The following is a 27,961-nucleotide window of genomic DNA, read 5'->3' on the forward strand; positions in this document are numbered from 1 at the left end:
TGCACAATGTAGAGGCAGCAGCTTTGGAGGCAATGGTCGACTTCGGACATCCACTTATGGCACCAGCCCAATCCGCAGGCCCAGAAGACGGAGATCGGATGCAGTTGCTACGAGGTGAGTGCCGGCAGTGGTCAGGTATCAGCCGGAGCAGATAAAGCAGTGCATGTGGCTGGTGGCCATGAAGCAACTCCATCAGGCTACAGTTGCTGACAGGAGTGAACCTATATGAACTCCAGAATCTATCGAGGGCTTCTGCGAGAGAAGATTGACTGATGTATTTTTTTCATCTGGATTATGAAAGTACGAGTCAGTTGCTCTGCCTCTCCATTGGTCTAGGAATGAAAGATAGGGGCTGTAACAAGCCAGATGCCACTTTTATATGCAAAAATGTTCAAAGTCTTGAGACACAAACTGTGGGCTGTTGTCCATCACAAGCATATATGGCAGTGCTTTCGAGGAAAGGATCTTTGAGAGGGCCACGACCATATCTGACAGAGATGTGGATGGGCAGCACATAAGGAAATTTTGCTTGCAACTCAACATTGATAGGACATGGAAAAGCCATAATGGCACTGATATGCTGACATAAAGGCTTGACACTGACATTTGAGGCTGCAAAAGCGATATAGATGATAGATGAATGAAAAAATTGTGATTTGTCCAAGTACATTTCAAACCAGCAGCCTTTAGCATTGTGAACAAGACACAAAGGTTCTGCAAATGTTGATCTGTTGAGGAATTGTAGACCACAATATCATCCAAGTAGTTAATGCACCTTGGCATGGAGGCTGTGAGTTGCTCCAAAAATCGTTGGAAAATGGTAGGGGTGCTAGCCACACCAAGTGGCGTGTGCTGGTGTTGGTGTAACCCAAGGGGGTTTTCTCTGTGATGATATGTTTGTAATCATCCAGAAGCAGTTGTAAGTAGGCTTATGATAAGTCTATTTTGAAAAAATATTTTCCCTCAGAAAGCTGTGCCCCCAAAAGTTTTGAAGGCGTCTAACCCAAATGAGTTTCCAGTGCAGGTGGCCTACTCAAAACAATAAGGGCACGATGGAAGGGGAGCACATGACTGCTTTTGTGATGCAGACTGCTGCTGCTACTGCTCACCACAGTGCTTCCCCATGTGGTATGGAGGCGGCAGTTGCAGGGGTACAATATCGTCTTCTCCCTGTGAGCTAACCAACGGCGGCTGCTTCACACTGTGCTTCTGATTTTCTACTGCCCTAGATACTTCAAAAGACTGAGCAATGTTCAGATCATCTCTGAGAGATGGGTTTTCACATTGTAAACCACATTCACAAACTTCTCTATCACGGGCCAGGCATATTATAGCATCACGAGCCATCGAATCAGAGCATGAACCCCTGTGGGCCTCGTAACAAACTAGCAGTGACAGCTAAGCCCACGAAGTTTCACTGCCCAAGCTCTGTAAATGGTAGAACTCAACACTATCAGCAATAACATGAGTATATTTGCAATGATAAGTACAGAACAACAGAGATTGTTAGATTCCTGAAGAGGAACAGGCTGACACAAAAGGTGATAAACATGAGGGGAAGTCTTTGACAGAAATAAAGACTTACAAAAACTAGGCTTTGCTACTCCAAAAGCTTGAAAATGCTGCTGAAGGTGTTTTTCATGTGTGTCCCAATCTTCCACAGAATCATCATGTGGAGGAAATGGTGGGGGGGGGGGGGGGGGGGGTTGTGTCGGTGATAGTGGAACCTGGCGCATCAAGGAGGCCGCCAAATTGTTCAGTGCCACAGAGAGAGCCTGCTGCTTCTGCTGCTGCTGCTGCTCAGTGAAAGCTCGCTACTCTTCAACAAGAGATTGATGAACTTCTTCCACTGACATGTTGACTGTATATCAAACTAAAGAAACAAAACATGCAGAGTAGAATAATGCACTCATCTCAAAGTACGTTATACAGACACAATGTCAGAGGTAAAAGAACCAAGTTTTATTATGCTTCCACATAAAGAGTTCCACAATAACACTGAATAAAGTGTAGAAAAGTATGAAGTCTCCATAATGGTAGAATATGTCATGTACAGTCTCATATGTGAGCATACAATAAAAGCAAGTAACATAAGTGAAGCTGAGGGTCCAACGCACTGGGTTTTCATGGGGTGGAACATGGTAAATTGCCTTTTTAGAATTCACATTCTGGTGGCACTTTTGGTCAAATAGAGGGTATAGTGGGTGTGGTTTATAGTGACCGATGGGAGGTTTGTATTCAATTTTTGTTAAATTGCAACACTCCAGTGGACACATGAGGAGTGCTCATTTTGTGTTGAAGTGTGTTTCTCGAACTCTCACTCGATCATTGCGGTGCAGCATGCTTTTTGTTTGTGATTTGCAGTACCCCCATGCAGACGTGTTCCTGAATGGCAATCACTTTTAAATTGGGTAAACGCATTCTGAACAACAGGGAATATGTCATCTGTATGGAGAGGACCTGAGAGAAGTGTTACAACACCACAAAATGTTGAACAAGTTGGAGCAGCAGAACTGCAATCTCCAAAACACTCAGCACGGAAACATGCACTTGCTCTAGGCATTTCAAGATGTTCTCTCCATTGGATTCTTCATAATGAACTGAATTTTCACCCGAATAAAATGTGCGTGGTCAATCAGTTGTCAGTACAGGATTGTGTAACACGAAGAACATTTGTGAAGACATGCTTGCAACCATATCCTGTGATGCAAATATGTTCTTTTCTGATGAGGCAATTTTTCCCTTCAGTGGGTGTGCAAACAAACAGAATATGCAGTACTGGAGCAACATGAACCCCAAGCAAATGCACCAGAGACCCCTATTCTCAGACCGCGTCACTATGTGGTGCGCCATTGCCAGGAAAATTGTCGTTCTGTAACTGTGAATTCGGATCATTGCTTAACTATGCTACAAGAGTTTTTCCAGCCAGCATTCGAGGCAATGCAGTTACAGGATAGCTGGTTTCAATGAGACGGTGCCACTGCACACACAGTGAGCATTACCCTGAATTTTTTGAGGCAAATGTTTGCTGGAAGGCTTATCTCTTGTATGGGGGATCTCGACTGGCCTGCACAATCACCGGGCATAGCCCTATGCAGTTTTTTTCTTTGGGGTTACCTGAAGTCAGATGTGTATTGCAACCGTCCCAATACCCTGGAAGGCCTACAGAACAATATTGAGGCTGAAATTGCAAGAATACCAGAAGATATGCTTGAAAGAGTGGATGAGAATTTCAGAAAAAGACTGCAGCAGTGTGTGGATTGTGAATATAAATATTTCTCAGATATACTGTTTAAACCATGTAATTAAAAACTTCCATTATTGTCCAGTATGAGAAAAATAAAAATGTAAGTTTCTAAGTGATCATTATTTTTTTATTTCATTCCCATATCAGCAATTTACTGCCACCCTGTCTTGGGCCATTGTGTACACGGTGCAGCACTTTCCATTCCATCTGTCCCATTTGCGAGGCAACTGCTCTAAGCCAACTGAAAAGAGTCTTGTATCGTGTGTTGTTTAAGCGCTCTCACATTATAGGGTTACAACAATAATAGACCTATGGGGATCATTCCTTATCAAGAGCACAAGGTTTTTGCTGGCACAAATCATTTTTGTAAGGCCAAGAACACATTGAGGAAGCACCTCTCAGGGAAACCTTGTTTAAAAAATTGATGAAAACATCGAACATGTGCATGCTTTTTAGATCTGACCGAATTTGTTCTTGCTGGACAAACTGTTAACCATGTGTTTTACAAAGATGTACTTGAAAGGCTCAGGAAAAGGGTGATTCGAGTGAGACTGGACGTTGCAGAAAAGAGGATGCTGCATCCTGACAATGCCCTACATCACAAGGCCACTTTCACCACAAAATGTTTGAGCTAAAAAGGCATTCCTGTTGTTCCATACCCTCCCCCATATTCACCTGATTTGATGCTTTTTGAAGCTTTTCTCTTCTTGAAATTGAAAAATTTGTTAAAAGCACGTCATTTTGGGACCCTGGAGAACATTCAAAAGAATGTGACCGACATTTCAAAGGTTCTACCAGTTGAAACATTTCAGTGTTACTGCTACTACAACTGTGGACGAGGACTCTGCCAGTGTGTAGCTATCAGAGGGAACTAGTTTGAAAGGGACAGTATTGTTGTTTGAAAAAAATAAAATTAAAACTTTGGTAGATAAAAAATTAGTCTCATTACTTTTCTTACACACGTCATATGTGTACAGTTGCCTTTTGTGACTGTGTAGCTCATTGTCTGTTCCTCCCCCATCTAAAATTGATATTTATCTTGTCAAGCATTTTGCACCAGTTACATAAAAAAATAAAAAGGAGTATATTTAATGTTACAGATTTCATTCTGTGGACATAAGTGTAGCAGTAGCCACAGACAAAGGATTGATAACACCAATTGTATTTGAAGCAGATAAGAAAGGCTTGATTCTTATAAGTCAGGATGTGAAGACACTTGCAGCAAAAGCCAGGGAAGGGAAATTGCAGCCTCATGAATTTCAGGTATGTATATGATCGTAGTGAAAAACATTGCAGCTGTGTGATCTGTGTGCAAATTTCATTATTTAATCTTAGACTTGCAGTTGTCAACATTCAGAATAGGAAGAGGAATGTATGCAGGCAGTCTTTATAGTAATAGGAAAATACTGAATGTCGTGAGACAGCATTACTTATCAAAACACAATGCAGTTCTTGGACAATCTTTGAAAGATGATTGAAGAGTGGAGTAAAGGGAACGCAGTAAAATGGTGAATTAACAAAGGATAATAGTTTGTGAATTGGTTGTCTGATGTAAATTGAGAATTCTAAATGAAATACCAGTATTTAACCTAAGTTGTACGTAGGCACAACAAAAAGACTGTCAGCAAGTAAGCTTTTGACTAAAAAGACCATTGGAAAAACACACACACACACACACACACACACACACACACACACACACACACACGCACACACACAGTGTCTGGCTGCTGAGGTCAGCTGTCGGGGGCACGTGTGTGTGTGTGTGTGTGTGTGTGTGTGTGTGTGTGTGTGTGTGTGTGTGTGTGTGTGTGCGCAGGCGCGCGCACATGTTTTTTATTTCCGAAAAAGGAGTCTTTTTTAGCTGAATGCTTACTTGCTAACAGTCTTTCTGTTCTGCCTATGTGCAACTCAACATCTCTGCTACATGATAAGCAGTTATTTGTTTCATAATATTGTCATTATTCCATCCTGGTTTTTCCATTGTTTAATACTTAACCTGAATAGTTATTGGGCTGCCACATCACAGGGTGGAAAAGAAGACTGACCATAACGAAGGCAAAGTCATATAAAGATTACAAAAATTGAATAAGTAAATTGCAGCAAGTATACAAAAACCAGAGGGGGCATAAGTAATACATTTGAGGTGTCACAAAAAGAGAGAGAAAAGATGGAGATGATAAGACTATTCTGGTATTAAAAAGGAGTTTCAGATTCTTGCTGACTTAGGAAACTGGGGTGGGTACTAGTGACTTCACTTCATGAAATCAGCAAAATGCTAATTCAGTTTTGAAGTGATGAATTCAACAAATTTCTTATGTATGAGGACCTGGACCTGAAAAATTCACATTTGCAATAAGTATAAATAAAAGTTCTGTCGCAAAATGAGATTTTATGTAATAAATGTCATTTCGTACAGATTTCTATTCAGATGAACGATTTTATCACAAATAGTTTGTAAATAGCTTTGTTTTCTGCTTATAAATATTCAAAAGTAACAAATTGTTTGCTACCGTTAGCAAAAGAACGTGTTTGCAGAATAAAAGGCACACTCTTGCACAAATACAGTGACAAGTATGCTCATAAGGTATGCTCTGGTCCCACATCAAACATTCAGTGGTTGAATGCTCACTGTAAGATGCACAATGCATATGACAACGTAGGACTCAGCCATGGGCCTAACATCTTTTAACAAAGAAACTCATGTATATATGCTAGCTAAAGTTGATATTCTGCAAAACTATGGACACTTTAATGTGGCTGTTTTAGATGCAGGGGTGTTGTGTAATATGGGTCCATAAGATACCAGTGGATGTTGGGCCTCATCTAAGTTCTTTACAGTGCTGCCAACCATAGCAAGCAGTTGCATAGTAGCTGTTAACAAATGCTTTGTGCACTCCTCTTTGCTTTTCTTTGTGTATTATTCATTGCTTCCCTTTTTATCACAGAAAACAGAACATGGATATCTGCTGGCTGCCCTATGAGAGGAAGGCAGTGTTTGTTCCCCCGCTCAGCGGTTCCACCTCTCGAGCCGCTGGTGTTCTCATTTGTTTATACTCATGACTATTTGGTATGTTGTTGTGTCTGCAATATAGCAACCATGCTGAGCATCCCTGTACAGCAAGGATAGTATTATTTTCGATTGTACTTCCAGCCTTCAGTACGTCATTGCTGCTATATGTTCTGTTGTCAAGTACGGGTTGCATGGTCCATGAGAGGGCTCTGTGGTAATCTGAGCTTCTATGCTACAAATTCAAAATCAGTTTTCTGTATATTTTGTAATTATCGTAGTGGGTGGGAAAAGAAAGATAGTGTCGAGAAAAACCTCGTATCAGAGCAGCATTCTGTTCACTGGTGAGAGAATGCTGCTGCTGCTGCTTCTCAACATGAACAGTCATTTGTTGGAAACTCAAATAGACCAAAAAGAAAATAAGTAAAAACTATGTTGGAAAAGATGTTGAAATTTTACCAAAAGAAAAAATTCCACCTTAAAGGTCTTGTTATAGAGAATGCAGGCTCCCCCTCCATGATCAGTTGTGTCTTCAGGCATGTAGCGTGCCATACTTTTAAATTTATACATATAATTTATACACATAATACAAGAAAATGCTTATTTCACTAGAAACAATTGTTACATTTTGAGGTCCACACTTGGTCATTTTCTGATGAATTGTCTGGGTCCTGTACGATGGTACTATGTATCTACTGTGGACCATACCTTTTATCTTCTAGAAATGTACGAAGGAGGGGTGTGGCAGCAGCAGTCGAGAACACTCAGAAGTAGGAGTTCCAGGTTGCAGGTTGTGTGGGTAAGGTAGTGGGGGAGTGACCAAGCATTGAGTCTTGAGGCCACAGTCCATCCTGTTTGTTGCTGGCAGTCCTATCAGGGAATGCTAACAAAGTAGCGACAGTACTTCATCCCAGTCAGAATTGAGATGGAAGCTGCTGTCTCTGTTCACTGCATTCTCATGCACTCTTTCATTATACCTTCTCAGCACACTGTTGCATGACCTTTGCGTCCTTCAAGAAAATAACCAACATAGCTAAATAGAAGTGTTACATACTGCATTTACCCAAGTATAAGATGCCCCTTTTTTGAGAGGCTCCATGAGAAAATTGTATGTTTAATATATTCTGACTAATCAAAATTACAAACTGTTTCAGTGATATAAAGTATCTGCCTAAAAAGTTTAACATTATACGTAATCTAAACTATGGCATGTATTAATTGTGTACATTTTTATAATACAAGGATAAATAAAATAAAAAAGAAATGGTTTACGTTAATTTTTATCTTCGTTGCCCTTTTGGCTGAAGCCAGTCTTGTATCACAGTTTTTAGTCATCATTGTCACATTCGTCATTACTGCTATCATGATCTGGGATGACAGTTCCATGTAATCAATGACAGGAAGAAATGGGGCAATGTGTTTCTGTATATGAGTAGTGATGAAGTTTATCCTCTTGGTTGACACGTATATTCCACTGTTTCTTTTGAAAATGATGATATTTCCGAGCTTGTGGGACCTGAGAACACTGTTATTTATTCCAAATACATAGTAGATCTCATATCTATATTTATGTGAGAATATGGCAATATTCCTTTGTGTCTTCTGTCCATGCGTGATGTTCACTGCTGCTATCTCATTGGCTGTGCCGAACCAGCAGCTGACACGCCCATTTTTATTCTCATCATACCTCACGGCAAACTTTGACAACATTGCAGAATGAAACACTCAAGTATGACACTGGCCCCTATCTAGATTGTTGCCATCTCCTGCAGAAATGTATACTTTTGTTGACTGTTTGTCCAATTTTAATAACTTCAATTCCTACTACAAATGGATTCAGCCAAACTGCAATTTAATTCTGGTAGATGTCCATAAAAAGCCAAAGCATGCTTCTTACACTTCCATAGTTGACAGCTCGATGCAATATGCTGCCCACTCGCCGCTCCCCTCCTCACGCTCAACATAGGACTCAGAAAAGCATAGATGCAGTCTTTTTTCCCGTTTTACTCTTCCAAGTTCTTCAAATTAAATATATGCCAAAGCTTTGTCTGTAAATGCAAGATGATTCACGTATGAATCTATTACACAATGTAACAATGTTGAACTCAACAGCAAAAGTTCAATCTTTCTTAAAATTGAATAATAATGGAAAGATAGTCAGCAGTCTCCTGAGGAAGATAGAAGAATAAGGTATCAGATAAATGGTGAGACTGTCTCCTCACAGAGGAATCAAATATTTTTGGGAGTTGTACAGAGATTCATCCCCCCACCCCCACGTATGGAGTTATCGATAAAATGAAATGAGCATATGGCATCGTTGGCCGGGAGGCTCCTATTCGGGGAAGTTCGGCCGCCAGGTGCAAGTCTTTATTTCATTCGATACCACAATAATAAAGAACCAAACATGAGATAACGCAGTATTGGTACTCCAAGAAAATTTACATCCAGAAAACCCCACTGAAAAGCTAATATCAGGTTGGGGCCTACTTCATTGTGAATCTGGACATACAAATGTACACTTTAAGCAGAATAGGGTATTTTAGTATGGTTTACGAAGTTCCGATACTCTTGGATAATCATGTGATGTTCTGTTTCTTTTATTACATTATGTAAGTTCTCTTAATGCATTAAACGTACTTCATACAGGGGGTGCAGGGGCAGTAACAACTGTTTTCTGGCTGCCAATGGCAGCTGATGAAATGAGTGTGTTTCTAATAGCTCGCGGGAAAATATTGCGAATGGTGGTTTGAAACGCGTCACTGTCAGTGTAAATATCCTTTTACGAAAGATAAATTGTGTTGCTTATGAGAATGTGCGATGAATTTCTTAAACCATAGATCGTTTGACTGTCATTTTAAACTTAAAATTTTACTGGCAAATTTGTGTGATGTATCTTAAAGTGTAACACATGTAAAAAAAGACCAATCGAAACCTTAACTTTTCTGGTGGCTAATTGATCTTCGAGAGCAGTATTATATGTGAAAGCGTACCTTCCCTTGCAGCCACACTTTTATATTAATTTAAATCATTAACTTTTCTTACTCGTGTGTTTGCGCTATTTAACAGCGATGTTGCTGTTGACTGACTACATCGCATGTTCTATGCTCTGAATACCTGCTTTCATTGACTGGTGAGATCACATGGCATGACCTATGACTGACTTACGAAAGCTCATCGCAATCTCAATTTCAATGCTTCGGAAACTAACTTGCCGAGTCTGGTGGAAATTCGAATTTATACTTTTGTAATATGAAAATATGCAGCGTACTTGTGGCTGCATATAATTTTTTTTTTTTACCCCGCTCGCGGTCGTTTACTGATGTGCTGGGAATTTCAGGCGGGTGCATGAAACCTTAACCCTTCAAAGGGTTGATAACTTTAACAGCCCCGAGGGAACGTGTCCTGTCATTTTACACAAAAAAAGTGTATTTTCGTTCGGGAGAAAATGTGTTTTTAACCAGGAAATCCAGGAATTTTTTTTCCTTGTCCGTGTATATACCCTGTATATTGCTTAATTCATCACTTGAGTTGGTTTTTGAAACTTTGTAAGTACTTTTTCACAGGATAATTTACATCTGTCTTCAAATGTCAGCGACTTCAGTTCTTTCAGCACCTTCAGGACATGCTCTCTTGGGTTGAACATTCATGCTGCCCCTTTTTGTGTCCATTCAGTATCCACTGTTATTCCTGGCTGGTATGGGTCCCACACACTTGAGCAATATTCTAGGGTGGGTCAAATGAGTGTTTTGCATGCAGTCTCCTTTGTAGAACAATTGTACATCAGTAGTAATCTACCAATGAACTGCAGTCTGTCTTCCTCCTGCTTTACCTACAACTTAGACTATGTGATAGTTGTTTTTCATATTCGTACAAATTGTTAGACCTAGGTATTTTTATGGGTTGCCCAATTACAACAGCGACTCACAGGTACTACAGTCAGAGGACAGTAGGTATCTTCATTTCATGAAGTGCATCATATTACATTACTGAACATATAAAGAAAGTTGCCAATCTTTGCTGGCTGAATATTTGCACAGCTCTTTCAGAAAGTGCTGCGTTATAGATAACTGTGTTGTTCGTGAAAAGTCTGAGGTTACTATTAATACTGTCGGCAAGATTATTAATATGTGACTCTCCATCCAAGATAACTTACTGTATCCTCCCTACCAAAAATTGCTCAGTCCAGTCACAAGTTTCACATCATACCCTGTATGATAATAATGTTGGTAATAAGCATGGATGTGGTACTGAGTCAGATGCATTTTGGAAATCGAGGAATACTGTGTCTGCCTGACTGCACTGCTTTCATCAATGGCTTTCAGTATGTGATGTGAGAAAAGTGCGAGATGGATTTCACATGTGAAAGGCAGATTTCAGACTACCTAACAGATCAAAACGAAAATTTCTGTTCTGACACTGACAATGTTGAGTGTTTATGGAAAAAGTTCAAGGCAATCGTAAAATGCGTTTTAGACAGGTACGTGCCGAGTAAAACTGTGAGGGATGGAAAAAACCCACCGTGGTTCAACAACAAAGTTAGGAAACTACTGCGAAAGCAAAGAGAGCTTCACTCCAAGTCTAAACGCAGCCAAAACCTCTCAGACAAACAGAAGCTAAACGATGTCAAAGTTAGCGTAAGGAGGGCTATACGTGAAGTGTTCAGTGAATTCGAAAGTAAAATTCTATGTACCGACTTGACAGAAAATCCTAGGAAGTTCTGGTCTTACGTTAAATCAGTAAGTGGCACGAAACAGCATATCCAGACACTCTGGATTGATGATTGCATTGAAACAGAGGGTGACACGTGTAAAGCTGAAATACGAAACACCTTTTTCCATAGCTGTTTCACAGAGGAAGACCGCACTACACTTCCTTCTCTAAATCCTCACACAAATGAAAAAATGGCTGACATCGAAATAAGTGTCCAAGGAATAGAAAAGCAACTGGAATCACTCAACAGAGGAAAGTCCACTGGACCTGACGGGATACCAATTCGATTCTACACAGAGTACGCGAAAGAACTTGCCCCCCTTCTAACAGCCGTGTACCGCAAGTCTCTAGAGGAACGGAAGGTTCCAAATGATGGGAAAAGAGCACAGGTAGTCCCAGTCTTCAAGAAGGGTCGTCGAGCAGATGCGCAAAACTATAGACCTATATCTCTGATGTCGATTTGTTGTAGAATTTTAGAACATGTTTTTTGCTCACGTATCATGTCGTTTTTGGAAACCCAGAATCTACTCTGTAGGAATCAACATGGATTCCGGAAACAGCGATCTTGTGAGATCCAACTCGCTTTATTTGTTCATGAGACCCAGAAAATATTAGATACAGGCTCCCAGGTAGATGCTATTTTCCTTGACTTCCGGAAGGCGTTCGATACAGTTCCGCACTGTTGCCTAATAAACAAAGTAAGAGCCTACGGAATATCAGACCAGCTGTGTGGCTGAATTTAAGAGTTTTTAGCAAACAGAACACAGCATGTTGTTATCAATGGAGAGACGTCTACAGACATTAAGGTAACCTCTGGCGTGCCACAGGGGAGTGTTATGGGACCATTGCTTTTCACAATATATATAAATGACCTAGTAGATAGTGTCTGAAGTTCCATGCGGATTTTTGCAGATGATGCTGTAGTATACAGAGAAGTTGCAGCATTAGAAAATTGTAGCAAAATGCAGGAAGATCTGCAGCGGATAGGCACTTGGTGCAGGGAGTGGCAACTGACCCTTAACATAGATAAATGTAATGTATTGCAAATACATAGAAAGAAGGATCCTTTATTGTATGATTATATGATAGCGGAACAAACACTGGTAGTAGTTACTTCTGTAAAATATCTTGGAGTATGCGTGCGGAACGATTTGAAGTGGAATTATCACATAAAATTAATTGTTGGTAAGGCGGGTACCAGGTTGAGATTCATTGGGAGAGTCCTTAGAAAATGTAGTCCACCAACAAAGGAGGTGGTTTACAAAACACTCGTTCAACCTATACTTGAGTATTGCTCATCAGTGTGGGATCCGTACCAGATCGGGTTGACGGAGGAGATAGAGAAGATCCAAAGAAGAGCGGCGCATTTCGTCACAGGGTTATTTGGTAACCGTGATAGCGTTACGGAGATGTTTAACAAACTGAAGCAAGAGAGGCGCTCTGCATCGCAGTGTAGCTTGCTCGCCAGATTTCGAGAGGGTGTGTTTCTGGATGAGGTATTGAATATATTGCTTCCCCCTAATTATACCTCCAGAGGGGATCACGAATGTAAAATTAGAGAGATTCGAGCGCGCACAGAGGCTTTCAGACAGTCGTTCTTCCCGCGAACCATACGCGACTGGAACAGAAAAGGGAGGTAATGACAGTGGCATGTAAAGTGCCCTCCGCCAAACACCATTGGGTGGCTTGCGGAGTATAAATGTAGATGTAGATGTAGATGTGATGTTTTTGGCATCCATGCTGGTGGTTTGGTGGCCATTCTGTTAGAGATACCTCATTACATTTGAACTATTATACAACAAATATACGTCATGGATAATGGGCAGCAGTTTCGTGGATCCTTTGCTACTGTTCTTATAGATGAGTGTGGCCTGTGCTTTTTCCTAACTGATGGACAATATTTTTTATGAAAGGGATCTAAGGTAAATTATGCTTAAGAGGAGGCTAACTCAGCCAAAAATTCAGCATAGAATCTGATAGGGATTACCAAAGGCCCTGAACCTTCGTTCAGTTTTAACCATTTCAGATGTGTCTCAGTGCCACTTGTAATGGAACATATTAAAGGCTTTACTTTAATGAAGTATGTGATACCCTCCAAATTCAACCAGTTTAACGAGTATTTATGATTATAGAAGAGTTATTGTGTATGTTAACAATGATTGCACAACATGTCTCCATAAACAGTCAACCCATTAAATTATACTGAATAACTGACCCACACAAAAGTTAATATCACTTGATCACTGATACAGCAAATGTCATCATGTAAAAACACTAAGTTTATCTTAAATAATTAATATGAAGTACGAAAAATAGTAGCCAACTTAGGTATTTTGGATCTCCTTAAATAAAAATCACCCAGTGAAACCTATTTGTTCACTAGGAGCGTTTTCACTCAGTATTCACGTAATCAATCCTATTTTAGACGAAAACCAATGTAATTCTTAATAATTCATGTTACTTACTTATTTATGCAAATTAGAGAAGTCAATTGACAAACTTCTAAAAAATGGCCTTTTTGTAACAGAGAATTATTCTGTCAAGTCAACAAATCTGTCTGTCATTTTCATAACATGTTAAATTATGTCACTCGATGCAAATTAATAACTTATCTGCACAAATTATGATAACAGATGTACATGTGACTTATAAACTATATCTCTTTTTAGTAGTTCTTTGACAATGTTATAAATACAAGCAGCAAGAAGGGTCGAGGAGGCAGTCGGAATGTCACTTTGGTAGAGTGTGTTTGTGTGTTATTGTTTGAGGTGGATAAACAATGCAAAGAACATGCAATGGAAGTACTACTTTGTGTTGTGTCATGGTCTTTGGTGGACAGTGGAATTAAGATAGCCACCAGAGTAATAAATATTTGAAGGTTACATATTTGTTGGTTTCGCTCGTTCTTTATCATCAAAAGCACATAAAAAACACGGGACCTCATGTTTTTAACCCTAGACAACCAGACTTAGAGCCAGCATCAGCATCGAGACACAGCAGCGATCCAGCAAGCAGCAGCGATTACTACAACGCATTTTAATGGCGCCAACCAAACATCAAGTGCTAACAAGCTCCGTAAACGGGAGTGAAATAGTGCGATTACAGCAATTAGCTATATCAACGACTAGGCGACCATTACACACTGACACTAATATCTATTTCTCATCTTTTCAGTAATATGAGGAATAAATGGAGGAAATACTCCTGGGCTTTCGTTTGTAAAAGAACATTTGAAAGTGGAGTTGAGTTCTACAGTTCCTCCTCTCAATAAATATATGAACACAAAAATGATATATATTCAGATAAGTTAACATAGATCAGAAAATTAACTGCTTGACAATGAAAAGCAGGCTGGGTCTGATTGGAGTACCTTCAACCAAAAAGAAAAAGAAAAGTTGTGAAATGTAGTTTATGCTCATGTAAACAGAAACATCTCTGTAGGAATGAATTTTCTTTTCTGAAGAAAGCTTACATGTAACTGTCTTTACTGTGAATAGCTATCTATTCTTTTCATACTATGTTGATATTCCATCCTGGACTTTCCTTTGTCAGCTTTCATCCAAATATTTAACACAGCTACATTGTTGGAACACACAGTCTGGATGTGTTTAAAGAGTGATATAAAATACCAAACACTTTGATGTACTGCTGATTAAGTGAATGGATCTGTGGTTAAACATGGATTAACAGCTCATAAAACAGAATTCCCCGGTATATATTCACCAAAGTGCATTAACTGCCAAGGTGACCAGAACTTTTCTACAAAATTTATATAGAATTCAAACAACAGAAAGTCAGAGTTGGAATATCAACAATGTTCTGAAAGGATAGATTACTGACACGTTGAATTGCAGGCAGGCACAACAAAAAGGCTGGTACACATTGATCTTTTAGTCAAAGTGTTCTTGAGAAAACAATATGCGCACACCTCTCTCTCTCTCTCTCTCTCTCTCTCTCTCTCTCTCTCTCTCCCCCCCCCCCCTCTCTCTCCCCCCCCCCCCCCCCCCTCCTCACTCTCACACACACACAACTTAGTAGAAGTCAGTGCAAATTGTAAAACCAACAGATGGTCTTCACAGAGGTTGAGAGAGAGGGATCAGAAAATCCTCAACAGTAAATGAATCTCATCCTACATCAGAGCATACAGTTTAAGAATTGACATAGAGCAGGTACAACTCTGAGCTTAAGAAAGGCCATTTGGTACACACATTTCAAGAATTCTGACACTCCCATCCTAAGAGAGTATGCCTTGTACAAGAAATATTAGCTTGGTGATTAGTGAGCAAAGTGCAGTATGACCATATTCACAAATGATATTAATCATTACAGATTTACTAACTCACGGCCAACTTGTAAGTAGTAATTGTGATATCTCTCAAAGATCATATGTTCAGTGTATCTCCCAACATATGGCCCACTTATCAGAGAGACACTCAGGGAAATAATTCAATTTATTTCATCTATTGTTGCTCCCTAGGGATGTTAATGCTCATCATACTCTCTGGAATTTCACAAAAACTTGCTCCAGAGGCCAAAAACTAATCTCATGTCACAAAATTTATATCTGAAGCAGGAACCATGCAATGAACATCAGCTCAGAAACAGGGGACTCCAACTAAATATCCCTTCCACAACTAAACGGAATATATGCTTGACATCACTCAGGTATGGGAGTGATCTAGTGGATTATGCAATATAGAAGTAAAAATTTCAGCAGGCAAGACCACTAATTATAACTTTATTTATACTGACTGGTTTTGGCAGGTCTGAGCTGCTATCATTGGATCTGTAACCCATGTAGATCAAAAATTGCAAGCATAATCAGGTCAGATATTATAAGGCGGGGTACATATTTTCACAAAATGTATATGTACAACATCCTTTATACAAATACACCTCAATAATTGTCCATCATATGCGCAATTTATAATGTTAAGCACAACAGATGAGACAAGACTGAGTATCACAAGTTAAAGCAAAAATGTCAGTGTGCCTCCTGCTGGTAGTTCATGCCTTAAGAAATGAAATTTGTACAAGCAGCACACCATAATGTAGTAATCTATATATGCGTCAGTTGGATTAGGAGGTGACAAAATAAGTGTTCAAAACCCTAATACCTGTGGATAATGTATTAATATTCTGTATGTGTGCTTTCTCATCATTAAATGGCCAATAACTATGAAACTACAAAATCACACTTCTTTGGACACTGAAATGAAGAGTATCCTTTTGCCAGTAGCAGTTAAAATTTAGGTAGGGAATGGGACTGCCTTGGATGCTGCGAAATATTTAAAGAAGATAGCTTTACAATTTTGTTGTTTCTAAAGCTCTAAAAATAAAAGTGAATAAGGTATCTCAGTTTTACTGTCTAATAACATTTAAAACTTCACTGTTGAAATCATTTTGTGAAAGATTTCAATTTTTAGTTTATTTATTGTTAATTTCTTTTATTTGCTGTTGTCCAGGGTGGTACATTTTCCATATCAAATCTTGGAATGTATGGAATAAAGAATTTCTCAGCAATTATCAACCCACCACAGGCTTGCATTTTAGCAGTAGGAGGAACTGAAGTGAGGCTTATCGCTGATGACAAAGCTGAAAATGGGTAAGGACATTACTTTCACACATTAAATTGCCTGAATAGTCCAAATGTGTGTGTGCTCATTTTGTTGAGTAGCTTACAATTAATTGCCGCACATGCAGTGGACCATAAGACATAAGTTGTTGTTATGTAAGCTCCATACCAATTGGTACTAAAGTAAACATTTTGCTGTGTATGTAAGAAACTACTCTTGTTCTCATGATAAGTTAATTAATAATAAAGTAAAATTGCTGGATTGTGTCAGAATATAAGTGTCTTCTGCTACTACAGCTTCCTTTAATATGAATGTGGTCAACCATAGGTACAGGAAAATGTAGCTCATATTGTCTCCATTTTGGATTTCACAGGTATAAACCAGCCAGTTTCCTCTCTGTGACATTGAGTTGTGATCATCGTGTGGTGGATGGCGCAGTTGGTGCAACGTGGTTATCAGCATTTAGGCAGCTAATAGAGAAGCCCCATACAATGCTGCTCTAACCTCTTCCATTCCTGGCAATTTGTCTAGTCTGTGGATTTAAAACCTGTGTATTTTACACTGCCGATATTATAAGACTCGCCAACAATTAACTTTGTGAAAGGTACCTCAGTTATGGAGTCTCAGTGAATTGTGTGTGTCCTTTGTGTGTAATAGTTGGATGCATACTTCTGAAATATGCATTTGTTAGAAAGTGTATTGATTATGCATTTTACTCTGTATCATGTGCACCTTTTATTTGCAGAATACGATCTTTAATGATCGTAATGCATATAACTTGTCATAACTGGGAACAGTTGTCATAATATGCTGTCAAACAGTATATAATCCCAGTTTTTTTGTTGATGATGATCCTTTGGATTTGTATATAATTGTTGAAATACAGAAATAATTTATTGTGTTCCAGAATCGTCTATCAGTCTCTGAAAATGTAGGCATCTCATTTTTTATGTGTAAAAATTGTCAATAACAAATTTGAAAATCAATACTGTGGTTGTGTAATTCATGGATGAAATCTGTTAGCTATAATCCCCATACCATAACATACCACCTCTTTGTGGTTTACTTTTATGCCTAGTGCACTGAATCCGAATGCTTGAGCTGACCCTGCCTTATGGTATGTATACATCACACATTCAGTTATTTGAACATTAACTGCTTAATCTCAATTTAGTTCATTTTATACTTCTAATGCAGTTCCAAACTGAGCCTTCAATGACAGTATGAAAATTGTGGTTTAGCTCAAATCAATTGGCCACAGTTAGAGAACAGAATGTGGAAGGAACCTCTTAGACAGCATTAGATATAGTCAGTAATTCATGTGAATGCCAAGTTCTTTCACGAATGTCGTGGCAAATATCTTTGATATTTCAACAACAGATACGTCATTATCAGGTATGCAGGCTGGCTGTCAATCACCTTGTATACTTTTTGGTGATCATCACTAGTTCCACTCACCTGGTGACAGTGCAGGTATTATGTTCTTGGTTCACACTCTAACAACACTATCTGTGCACTGTCACTTTGTATGCACCACCAGTGTATCTATTGTCCATCATATTGGATTTATGTTTGTCAGTACCCTTTGCATTACTCAGGTTTCTATGATTTCAATTTCAATGGATTATTTAATTATGCAATTCCATAATTTCAGGGCTATGTCTGAATCTGTTGGGCAGAAATTCAGGGAGTGTCTAGACTGTTGACTTCCCTGGCTGTTTTAAATGTATTCAGCGCAGTATCCTTCCACAGTGCTGACCATGTGGTCTACATATGACAGGGAAAGGAAATGGTAAACTACTCACTTTCAACGAACCAAACTGACTTTGTGCTGCTTAGGACTATGTAATTTTTGGTGGAACATAAATCACACCGTATGCTTTTCCGTACTTGGTTGATATTGCCACAGTCAAACAGTAACACGTAGAAGAAAGGAGGTGGCTTGTACCTTCTGTTTCCTGAGTTGTCCCCACAGTCCACTGTTAAAGATGGGGAAAAAATGATGAATTTGCTATTCATTATAACCATTGAAGTAAAATCAAACAATGGAAAATCCAGGATGGAATGTAACAATACCAGAGAAGGTTGCTACTCACCATATAGTGGAGGTGCTGAGTCGCGATAGGCACAACAAAAAGTTTCACACAATTGTAGCTTTTGGCTATTAAGGCCTTTGTCAGCAGTACACACACACACACACACACACACACACACACACACACACACACACACATATACACACACACCTTGCACACACGTCTGCACGCCCAGAGAGCTGAAACCACACTGCGAACAGCAGCACCAGTGCATGATGGGAGTGGCGATTAGGTGGGGGTAAGGAGAAGGCTGGTGGGGGGGAGGGGGAGGGATAGTATGGTGGGAGTGGCGGACAGTGAAGTGTTGCAGTTTAGACAGGGGGCAGGAGAGAAGGTGCGGAGGAGGGAGGGGGTAAGTAGCAGAAAGGATAGAAATACACTCCTGGAAATGGAAAAAAGAACACATTGACACCGGTGTGTCAGACCCACCATACTTGCTCCGGACACTGCGAGAGGGCTGTACAAGCAATGATCACACGCACGGCACAGCGGACACACCAGGAACCGCGTCGTTGGCCGTCAAATGGCGCTAGCTGCGCAGCATTTGTGCACCGCCGCCGTCAGTGTCAGCCAGTTTGCCGTGGCATACGGAGCTCCATCGCAGTCTTTAACACTGGTAGCATGCCGCGACAGCGTGGACGTGAACCGTATGTGCAGTTGACGGACTTTGAGCGAGGGCGTATAGTGGGCATGCGGGAGGCCGGGTGGACGTACCGCCGAATAGCTCAACACGTGGGGTGTGAGGTCTCCACAGTACATCGATGTTGTCGCCAGTGGTCGGCGGAAGGTGCACGTGCCCGTCGACCTGGGACCGGACCGCAGCGACGCACGGATGCACGCCAAGACCGTAGGATCCTATGCAGTGCCGTAGGGGACCGCACCGCCACTTCCCAGCAAATTAGGGACACTGTTGCTCCTGGGGTATCGGCGAGGACCATTCGCAACCGTCTCCATGAAGCTGGGCTACGGTCCCGCACACCGTTAGGCCGTCTTCCGCTCACGCCCCAACATCGTGCAGCCCGCCTCCAGTGGTGTCGTGACAGGCGTGAATGGAGGGACGAATGGAGACGTGTCGTCTTCAGCGATGAGAGTCGCTTCTGCCTTGGTGCCAATGATGGTCGTAAGCGTGTTTGGCGCCGTGCAGGTGAGCGCCACAATCAGGACTGCATACGACCGAGGCACACAGGGCCAACACCCGGCATCATGGTGTGGGGAGCGATCTCCTACACTGGCCGTACACCACTGCTGATCGTCGAGGGGACACTGAATAGTGCACGGTACATCCAAACCGTCATCGAACCAATCGTTCTACCATTCCTAGACCGGCAAGGGAACTTGCTGTTCCAACAGGACAATGGACGTCCGCATGTATCCCGTGCCACCCAACGTGCTCTAGAAGGTGTAAGTCAACTACCCTGGCCAGCGAGATCTCCGGATCTGTCCCCCATTGAGCATGTTTGGGACTGGATGAAGCGTCGTCTCACACGGTCTGCACGTCCAGCACGAACGCTGGTCCAACTGAGGCGCCAGGTGGAAATGGCATGGCAAGCCGTTCCACAGGACTACATCCAGCATCTCTACGATCGTCTCCATGGGAGAATAGCAGCCTGCATTGCTGCGAAAGGTGGATATACACTGTACTAGTGCCGACATTGTGCATGCTCTGTTGCCTGTGTCTATGTGCCTGTGGTTCTGTCAGTGTGATCATGTGATGTATCTGACCCCAGGAATGTGTCAATAAAGTTTCCCCTTCCTGGGACAATGAATTCACGGTGTTCTTATTTCAATTTCCAGGAGTGTAAAAGAAATTAAAAGACTGGGTGTGGCGATGAAATGACGGCTGTGTAGTGCTGGAATGGGAACAGGGAGGGGGCTGGATGGGTGAGGACAGTGACTAACAGGAGGGTTATGGGAACATAGGATGTACTGCAGGGAAAGTTCCCACCTGCGCAATTCAGAAAAGCTAGTGTTGGTGGGAAGGATCCATATGGCACAGGCTGTGAAGCAGCCATTGAAATGAGGGCTATCTTGTTTGGCAGCGTGTTCAGCAACAGGATGGTCCACTCGTTTTTTGGTCACAGTTTGTCAGTGGCCGTTCATGCAGACAGCCAGCTTGTTGGTTGTCATGCCTATGCAGAATGCAGTACAGTGGTTGCAGCTTAGCTTGTAAATCACGACTGGTTTCACAGGTAGCCCTGCCTTTGATGGGATAGGTGATGTTTGTGACCGGACTGGAGTAGGTGGTGGTAGGAGGATGTATGGGATAGGTCTTGCATCTAGGTCTATTACAGGGGTATGAGCCATGAGGTAAGGGATTGTGAGCAGGGGTTGTGAAAGGAAGGACGAGTATATTGTGTTGGTCCGGTGGATGGCGGAATACCACAGTAGGAGGGGTGGAAAGGATAGTGGGCAGGACATTAACATTTCAGGGCATGACAAGAGGTAATTGAAACCCTAGCGGAGAATGTAATTCAGTTGCTCCAGTCCCAGATGGTACTGAGTTATGAGGGGAATGCACTTCTGTGGCCGGATTGTGGGACTTTGGGAGATGGTGGGAGACTGTAAAGATAAGGTACAGGAGATTTGTTTTTGTACAAGGATGGGAGGATAATCACGCTCAGAGAAGGCTTCAGCGAGACCCTCTGTATATTTTGAGAAAGACTGCTCATCACTGCAGATGCGACGACCTTGGGTGGCTAGGCTGTACGGAAGGGACTTCTTGGTATGGAATGGGTGGAAGCTGTCGAAGTGGAGGTATTGCTGGTGGTTAGCAGGTTTGATATGGGTGGAGGTACTGACGTAGCCATCTCTGAGGTGAAAGTCAACATCTAGGAAGGTGGCTTGTTGGGTTGAGTAGGACCAGGTGAAGCAAATGGAGGAGAAGTTGAGGTTCTGGAGGAATGTGAATAAGGTGTCCTCACCGTCAATCCAGATGGCAAAGATGTTGCATTTGCATGATGTGAGTGTGTGTGCGCATGTGCATGTGTGTCTACTGCTGACAAAGGCCTTAATGGCCGAAAGCTATAATTGTGTGAATCTTTTTGTTGTGCCTATCGTGACTCAGCATCTCCGCTGTATGATGATTAGCAACTTTCCTTCTCTGGTGTTGTTACATTGGAGTAAAATATCATTTCAAAATCTAGTTCAGCTGTTAAGCTTTCGGCATCCAATGGGTTACCAACGTTTTATATCAATGTTTGATAACACTTCATCTATACTGAATGGTTGTGACTGTCTGCTTGCAGAAACAGGTTCATATGTGTGAATTTGCAGTGAACACTATGCCTAAGTGTGCAATCCACTGTTTTCCCAATTAACAAATCCAGAAATGGCAGTTTTCATTCTGATTCCCCTTACCTTTCACAGTGAAGGTTTGGAGGTTCTGAATTTAGCCTTTGTAGGAAGCTATCAGGATTTTTTTGCCACTTATGACTTCTTTCAGTTCTGGCAGTTCTTGTTAATCTGAAAAATGCCAAATTGCACCATTATTCGGAGTCCACATTAAGACGTTCCCTGTGGCTCAGCCCACCATGTGTCATGATCCAATTCTTCCCACCTGATAGGTGTGAATTTCGGTGAATTCCCGAAATTGCGGAAGCAATTATTATGTCAAATTTTAAACTGCAAAGGGCTCAAAGGTATATATTTAGTTACCAGGAGATAAATAATTCAAATATGTTATTGCTTCCATTCAGCCACCGGTGGCTTGATAACTTTTTCGTGCTGGATTTCAATTGTTGGGGTAATCTGTGTTCCTTTTCTGTTGTGCTCTTTTAGTGCCAAATGCTTCTGAAAACAAGCCACTTATTTTCGTGTATTGAAATACACACCCTTACATAATTGGATAGATAAAAAATCTACTCACCAAGTGGCAGCAGAAGACACACACTTCTCAGGCTGGAACAACCGAGTGTGGCGATGATGTTCCACACATGGAATTGACGCTTTGAATCGCTTTTTAGATCATTTTAACTGTCTACATCCTAGTATTCAATTTACTATGGAAATTGAAAGTGATTGTAAACTTCCATTTCTTGATGTTTTAGTTCAAAGAAAGGACGATGGGACTTTTGGACACAGTGTGTATCAGAAACCTACTCATACTGACCGCTATCTTCATGTGACCAGCTGTCATCCACCACACCAACGTAGTGGAGTTTTGCAGACTCTGGTGAAAATAGCTTATGCCATTTCTGACGAGGAACATTTGAAATAAGAACTTGATCGTTTGAAGATTGTTTTTAAACAGAATGGATATACAGAACAACAAATATGCCGTGCTCTTCAGTTTGGTCCGTCACGCGAGCCAATAGAGGATACTTTTGAAGCTGTTGCTTATTTACCCTTTGCGGGAAGTATATCATCCAAAATTTCAAGAATTTTAAGAAAATATGATATTAAAAGTGTTTTTTATGCCGGTGGCCAAGACAAGAGCCCTTCTTGGCTCAGTTAAAGATTCTTTGGGCTTGAGGAAGCCTGGGGTTTATGAAATTCCATATTACTGTGGATAGAAGTATATTGGTCAAACTATTCAGGACCAGTGTGTGGAACATCATCGGCACACTCGGTTGTTCCAGCCCGAGAAGTCGGCAGTGGCAGAACACTGCCTCAACAAAGTACACAGGATGATGTATGACAGGACACAATTGATCTCTCCTGCTTCTCGCTATTGGGAATGTGTTCTTAAAGAATCCATTGAAATTAGATTATAAAGTAATATTATTAACAAGGATAAAGGTTTTCCTGTAAATGAGAGATGGAATCCGATTTTGTCCAACATTAAACAACAACAGTCTTCTTTTCAATCATTGGATTCTTCCAACTAGTGCTGTTGTGATTTATCATTCTTGCTGTCTTCTCCAACCAGCACGCTGCGTGTCTACTTGCCGCCAGGAGGCACTGTCCATCATCTCGCGCATGTGTGGTGCTCTGTCCGTAGTGTATAAAGGTTTCCGTCGTTGTGGCTGGAATTCAGTTCTGGCGAGGCAGTGCACGAGCATTAACTCACCTGAAGATGGCGGCCAGCTGGTCCGCCGAAATATTATGTCTAGATGACGACATTATCTGACTGCAAACCTGTGATGAATATCATCTGCAGAGTAACTTTCAAAATGCTCTAACCTCTGGAAGAGATGCAATTGATGACTCTGTGATTACTCAGTGAGGAAGATCGGTATTTAGGCAGTATATCCCCAACAAGTCTCACAAGTATGGTGTAAAACTGTACAAAATTTCTACTGAGCCTTGCCTTGTGTATCTATCAATGGAAAGACAACAAACTGAAAGGTGCAGGTCATGCTAAGGCTATCTCTATGGAAATATATGAGCGTCTTTTTGGAAAAGGTCACATTTTTTATACTGGCAGTTTCTATACAGACATTTCTCTAACCCATAAGTTGTTAGATAAAACTATGCTTCCCTGTGGAATAATTTGTCCAAATAGAGCAGGACTCCCCAAGGATATTGTCAAGAAGCAGCTTAAAAAGGGGGAAATATGTGGAGCAGAGAACAATAATGGAGCCAAAATTTTTTACTGGATGGATAAAAGGAGATTTTAATGACTTCATTGGTTTCTGAACATACTGATTTTTTAGGGAACCCCGGGAAAAACAACAGACTGAGAGAAGTCGTAATGAAACCAAAGGCTGTGGTGGGTAAATGACAAAAAAGGCATTGATATTAGTGACCAGATGTCTTCGTATTATTCACCATTGGGGGATGGGGTGAAATGGTGAAGAAAAGTTGCAACGGAACTTCTACTAGGGACCTCTGTAGTAAACACTTAGACTCTGCATTGTGAAAGGAGAACAACATCATTGCAAAATTTTAAAGAGTGCATTGCCTTGTATTTATATTGTGTATGCTACCTGTGCCACTCGTCCATCAAGAAAGTAAGCCTATGCTTTGGGAAAAATGGAGGGACTAGTAAGAAAATTTTGGCGTCACAGCACATTGTGCTACAAAAGGATTTTTGCTTAGGAAGGCAAAAAACGAAGCAGACAACAAAACAAAGAGAGTTAAAATCTTCTGCAGTGACTGCCCAGGACAACCTAAAATGTGCATCAGTTGTTTCGCTGAAAACCACATCCAGGAATGACTTTTTAAGACTGCAGTGTTCAAACAGTGCAAAGGTTGTGTTCATAATTATTTTTTGTATTGTTTGTATATGTTGTTTATGTGTTTTGCAAATAAATTAGTAGGGTAAAATGCCCTTCAAAAATGGACAGGAGACAATAAAACCAAGAATGACTTTTTAAGACTGCTGTTATTAAAGAGTGCAAAGTTTACATGAAAACAATTTTTTTCTATTGTTTCCTGATTTACCAAATAAAGCAGTATGGTAAAAAAATGTCCAACAACACCACATTATTTGAGGTTCATTTCAGGGCCTACCTGGCCACGACTGCAGCAGTATATGCAGCAATATGTCCCCTTTATTATAGACAACCCAGCAAGCACTTACATGGTGAAGTGATGTAATACACAGGTATAATTAAACTTGCGACATTCAGGACACCAGTGACCCGAGCCACATTTCAGCGAAGTTTTCGTCAGGTCACCATTGGGTCAGTACACAATACAGGTTAAACATCAAATCTTCCTCCACATGGAACGTGTCAAATTATCAGTCGTACGTAAATGCCTAAGTCAGGTCAAAGAGAAGAGGAAGGCGACGGCACACTGTCTCCAATAGGACCAAGCCAAATATAGCACTATGCCGTTCAAGCCAACTTTTGTGTTGGACAGCTTTATTTTACTTTACTTAGTCTGCAGCTTTATTTTACTGTTAGTTGGAAAGCCCTGACATCTGATGTCACTGGTTTCCCAAGTTCAATGATTGTTTAGCATCGGATTCATGTTTCTGTTGCTGAGATACAAGTACAATACGGTAATGTCTTCTTGTTCTCCAAATTCACAATGTGGTGAGTCCACCCTCCATATTCGGTGTGTGTGTGTGTGTGTGTGTGTGTGTGTGTGTGTGTGTGTGTGTGTGTGTGTGTGTGTGTTGTTTGACGACGTACTTATAACTGATGTTTAGGCATTTAAAGCACTTACGACAACTTTAGATGTCCTGCAGTTACATGAAATCTTAATGATACAATCTATTTGTACAAGGGGGCTTTCAATAAATACTGCAACATTCTTTTTATCTTTTCTGAAAGCAGGTTGGTAGTGTTCTTCGGGCTGTTGGGAGGGTGAGGAAAAACAGTCCAATGAAGTTTTATGAGCTCCTCTTGGGTGTGCAGTCATCCGTGAGCCCTTGCGTTTTCATGGAGGAGGAGACTTTTATTTGAATTTTTGTCGTGACGAACATGCTGAAGTCATTTTTTCAATTTCCAGAGGGTAACACAATATACTTCAGAGTTCACCATTGCACCATGAGGGAGGACATCAGACAGAATAAATCCCAGAAGTCCATCACCATGACTCTACCTGCTGAGGGTGTGGCTTTGAACTTCTGTGACAAAAAATTTTCACAATCAGGCTCTTAACAAGTGAGCAGTTTCACACAGACGGTCCTTCATTGCTCTTTATGGTCTTCTGTTATGCACTGAGAAACCCAGTGGGCACAAACGTTTTACCTCAACTGGTAAGCAAGTCCGTCAACCCTGCCGAGATGTCCAGTTGTGCAATGAGGTGTTTGATTGTGATCTGTCAATCGCCTTGATGAATATGTCCACAAGTTCCAACATTGAAGCAGACGCAAGCAAGTGCCTATGGATATCTAAGATGCTCCGGTTTTCCACCAAAATAACTCAATGCCAGCTCTCTATTGGAACGCACCTCAGTTACAAATGCAATTTTGAAGGTTACGTATAGGCCGCCATGTATTGGAACTTCATGAAATTATAGGGACGGATGCAAGAATATTCCCCTATGTTTTACAAAAAGTCAACTTTTTTTCAATCGAAATTGGCCGAGAGGAAAAAAAAGTGTTGCATTACTTACTGAACGCGTTTCATACACCAGTGAAACGCAGATATACATCTGTGTTCTTCACTATAATAATGATCTGATGCTCTGTGGTAGCACTAGACATTTTGTATTCTGTCCCATTTTTCTTTTACATTAAAAAATATGGTATGAAATCTATCATATTGCTGACTTCCCATGGTAACCACTTCTTTTGCTAACATATCAACCACTTCATTATGATGAAGTCAACAATGGCCTGTTACCCATACAAAAATAACTTGGTTATCTTTCTCCAATTACTCTACATGTTATGTGGGAATATATTGTACAGCAGAGAGGTGTTATGACATTCTGTGTGATGGTTTTTAAATACTTTTAGTGTCTGACAGTATGAGAGTCTTCTGGTCAATATTCTGTTAAGCATACTCCAGTGCCAACAAAGTTGCTGTTGCTTCTGATTTTGTAAAAAGTGTTCCTTGGTGGAGAGTGTGTGTGTGTGTGTGTGTGTGTGTGTGTGTGTGTGTGTGTGTGTGTGTGTGTGTAGGAAGGGAGAGAGAGATGAAAATTATAGTTGTACCTCTGCATCTGTATTAGGGTTTTCTTATCCTGAACCTCCAGATAATCTAAGATGAGAAGAAGTGTACCTGTCCCATTTTTTGGTGTCATATTTATCTAAAAATCTCTTCCCCCATGCTGTCTATTGCTCTTGCCGTTTTAAATTGGCAAGGTTTCATTACGAACTTAACAACTACGAACCATTGGTGAAAATGGAATGGAGGGTCCAGTACTTTGATCAGCGGGCTGTATTTTGTCGGAATTTACACACTTCTTGGTTTGGAAAGAGTGTCTCGTGCGAGAAATGAAGTTAAATGAAACCAAGCTGTGCAGCGACATATTACTTGAAACTACAGAAAATACGTGTAATAGCACTAGTGTCAGGCAGCAAATGGCCAGTCTTGAATAAGCACACTAATGTTATATTCCCTTTCTTTTTCTGACCTAATATTTTCTAATAACTCATTATACACACATTTAAGTGCTACAATATAAACAAATTATTTGTGATTTCAATTAATGTATGTTGGCTTCACTTGCCTAACAATTCAATGAAAGAATTATGTTATTAAATTATTATTCTGAATTCTTTCAAGTATGTGAGAGATTGGTTTAGTACAATATGTACTTATTTCAGAGCTAAAGCTCCCTCTTTAGGGAACTAATTGAAATATTCATAGTGACCATATTCTCCAAAAGACTTCAGCTTGAAGAAACAAAATTTTAAAGGTACCTCATATAACGGAAATTGCAAGAATCATCTTGCCTGGAGTTTATCATGAATCCTCACATAAGGCTCAGCAATCTCATCAGCTACATTCCACTGTCTGTAAAGTAAGTAAAACCATTA

The 27,961-nt window shown here is 40.7% G+C and overlaps 1 protein-coding gene across 1 annotated transcript in view; it reads left to right on the forward strand.

Annotated features, from left to right (window-relative positions):
• Window positions 1-17,529, forward strand: part of LOC124777232 (dihydrolipoyllysine-residue acetyltransferase component of pyruvate dehydrogenase complex, mitochondrial) — a 90,081-nt gene extending 72,552 nt beyond the window's left edge. Inside the window, exons 7-9 of the mRNA XM_047252559.1 lie at window positions 4,348-4,510; window positions 16,433-16,572; window positions 16,917-17,529. Of these exons, the coding sequence (XP_047108515.1) occupies window positions 4,348-4,510; window positions 16,433-16,572; window positions 16,917-17,046 (433 nt within the window). The 3' untranslated portion in view covers window positions 17,047-17,529. The remainder of the gene's footprint in view (window positions 1-4,347; window positions 4,511-16,432; window positions 16,573-16,916) is intronic.
• Window positions 17,530-27,961: the final 10,432 nt, after the last annotated feature.

Source organism: Schistocerca piceifrons, chromosome 2 (genome assembly GCF_021461385.2).
Source record: "Schistocerca piceifrons isolate TAMUIC-IGC-003096 chromosome 2, iqSchPice1.1, whole genome shotgun sequence".
Classification (NCBI taxonomy): domain Eukaryota; kingdom Metazoa; phylum Arthropoda; class Insecta; order Orthoptera; family Acrididae; genus Schistocerca; species Schistocerca piceifrons.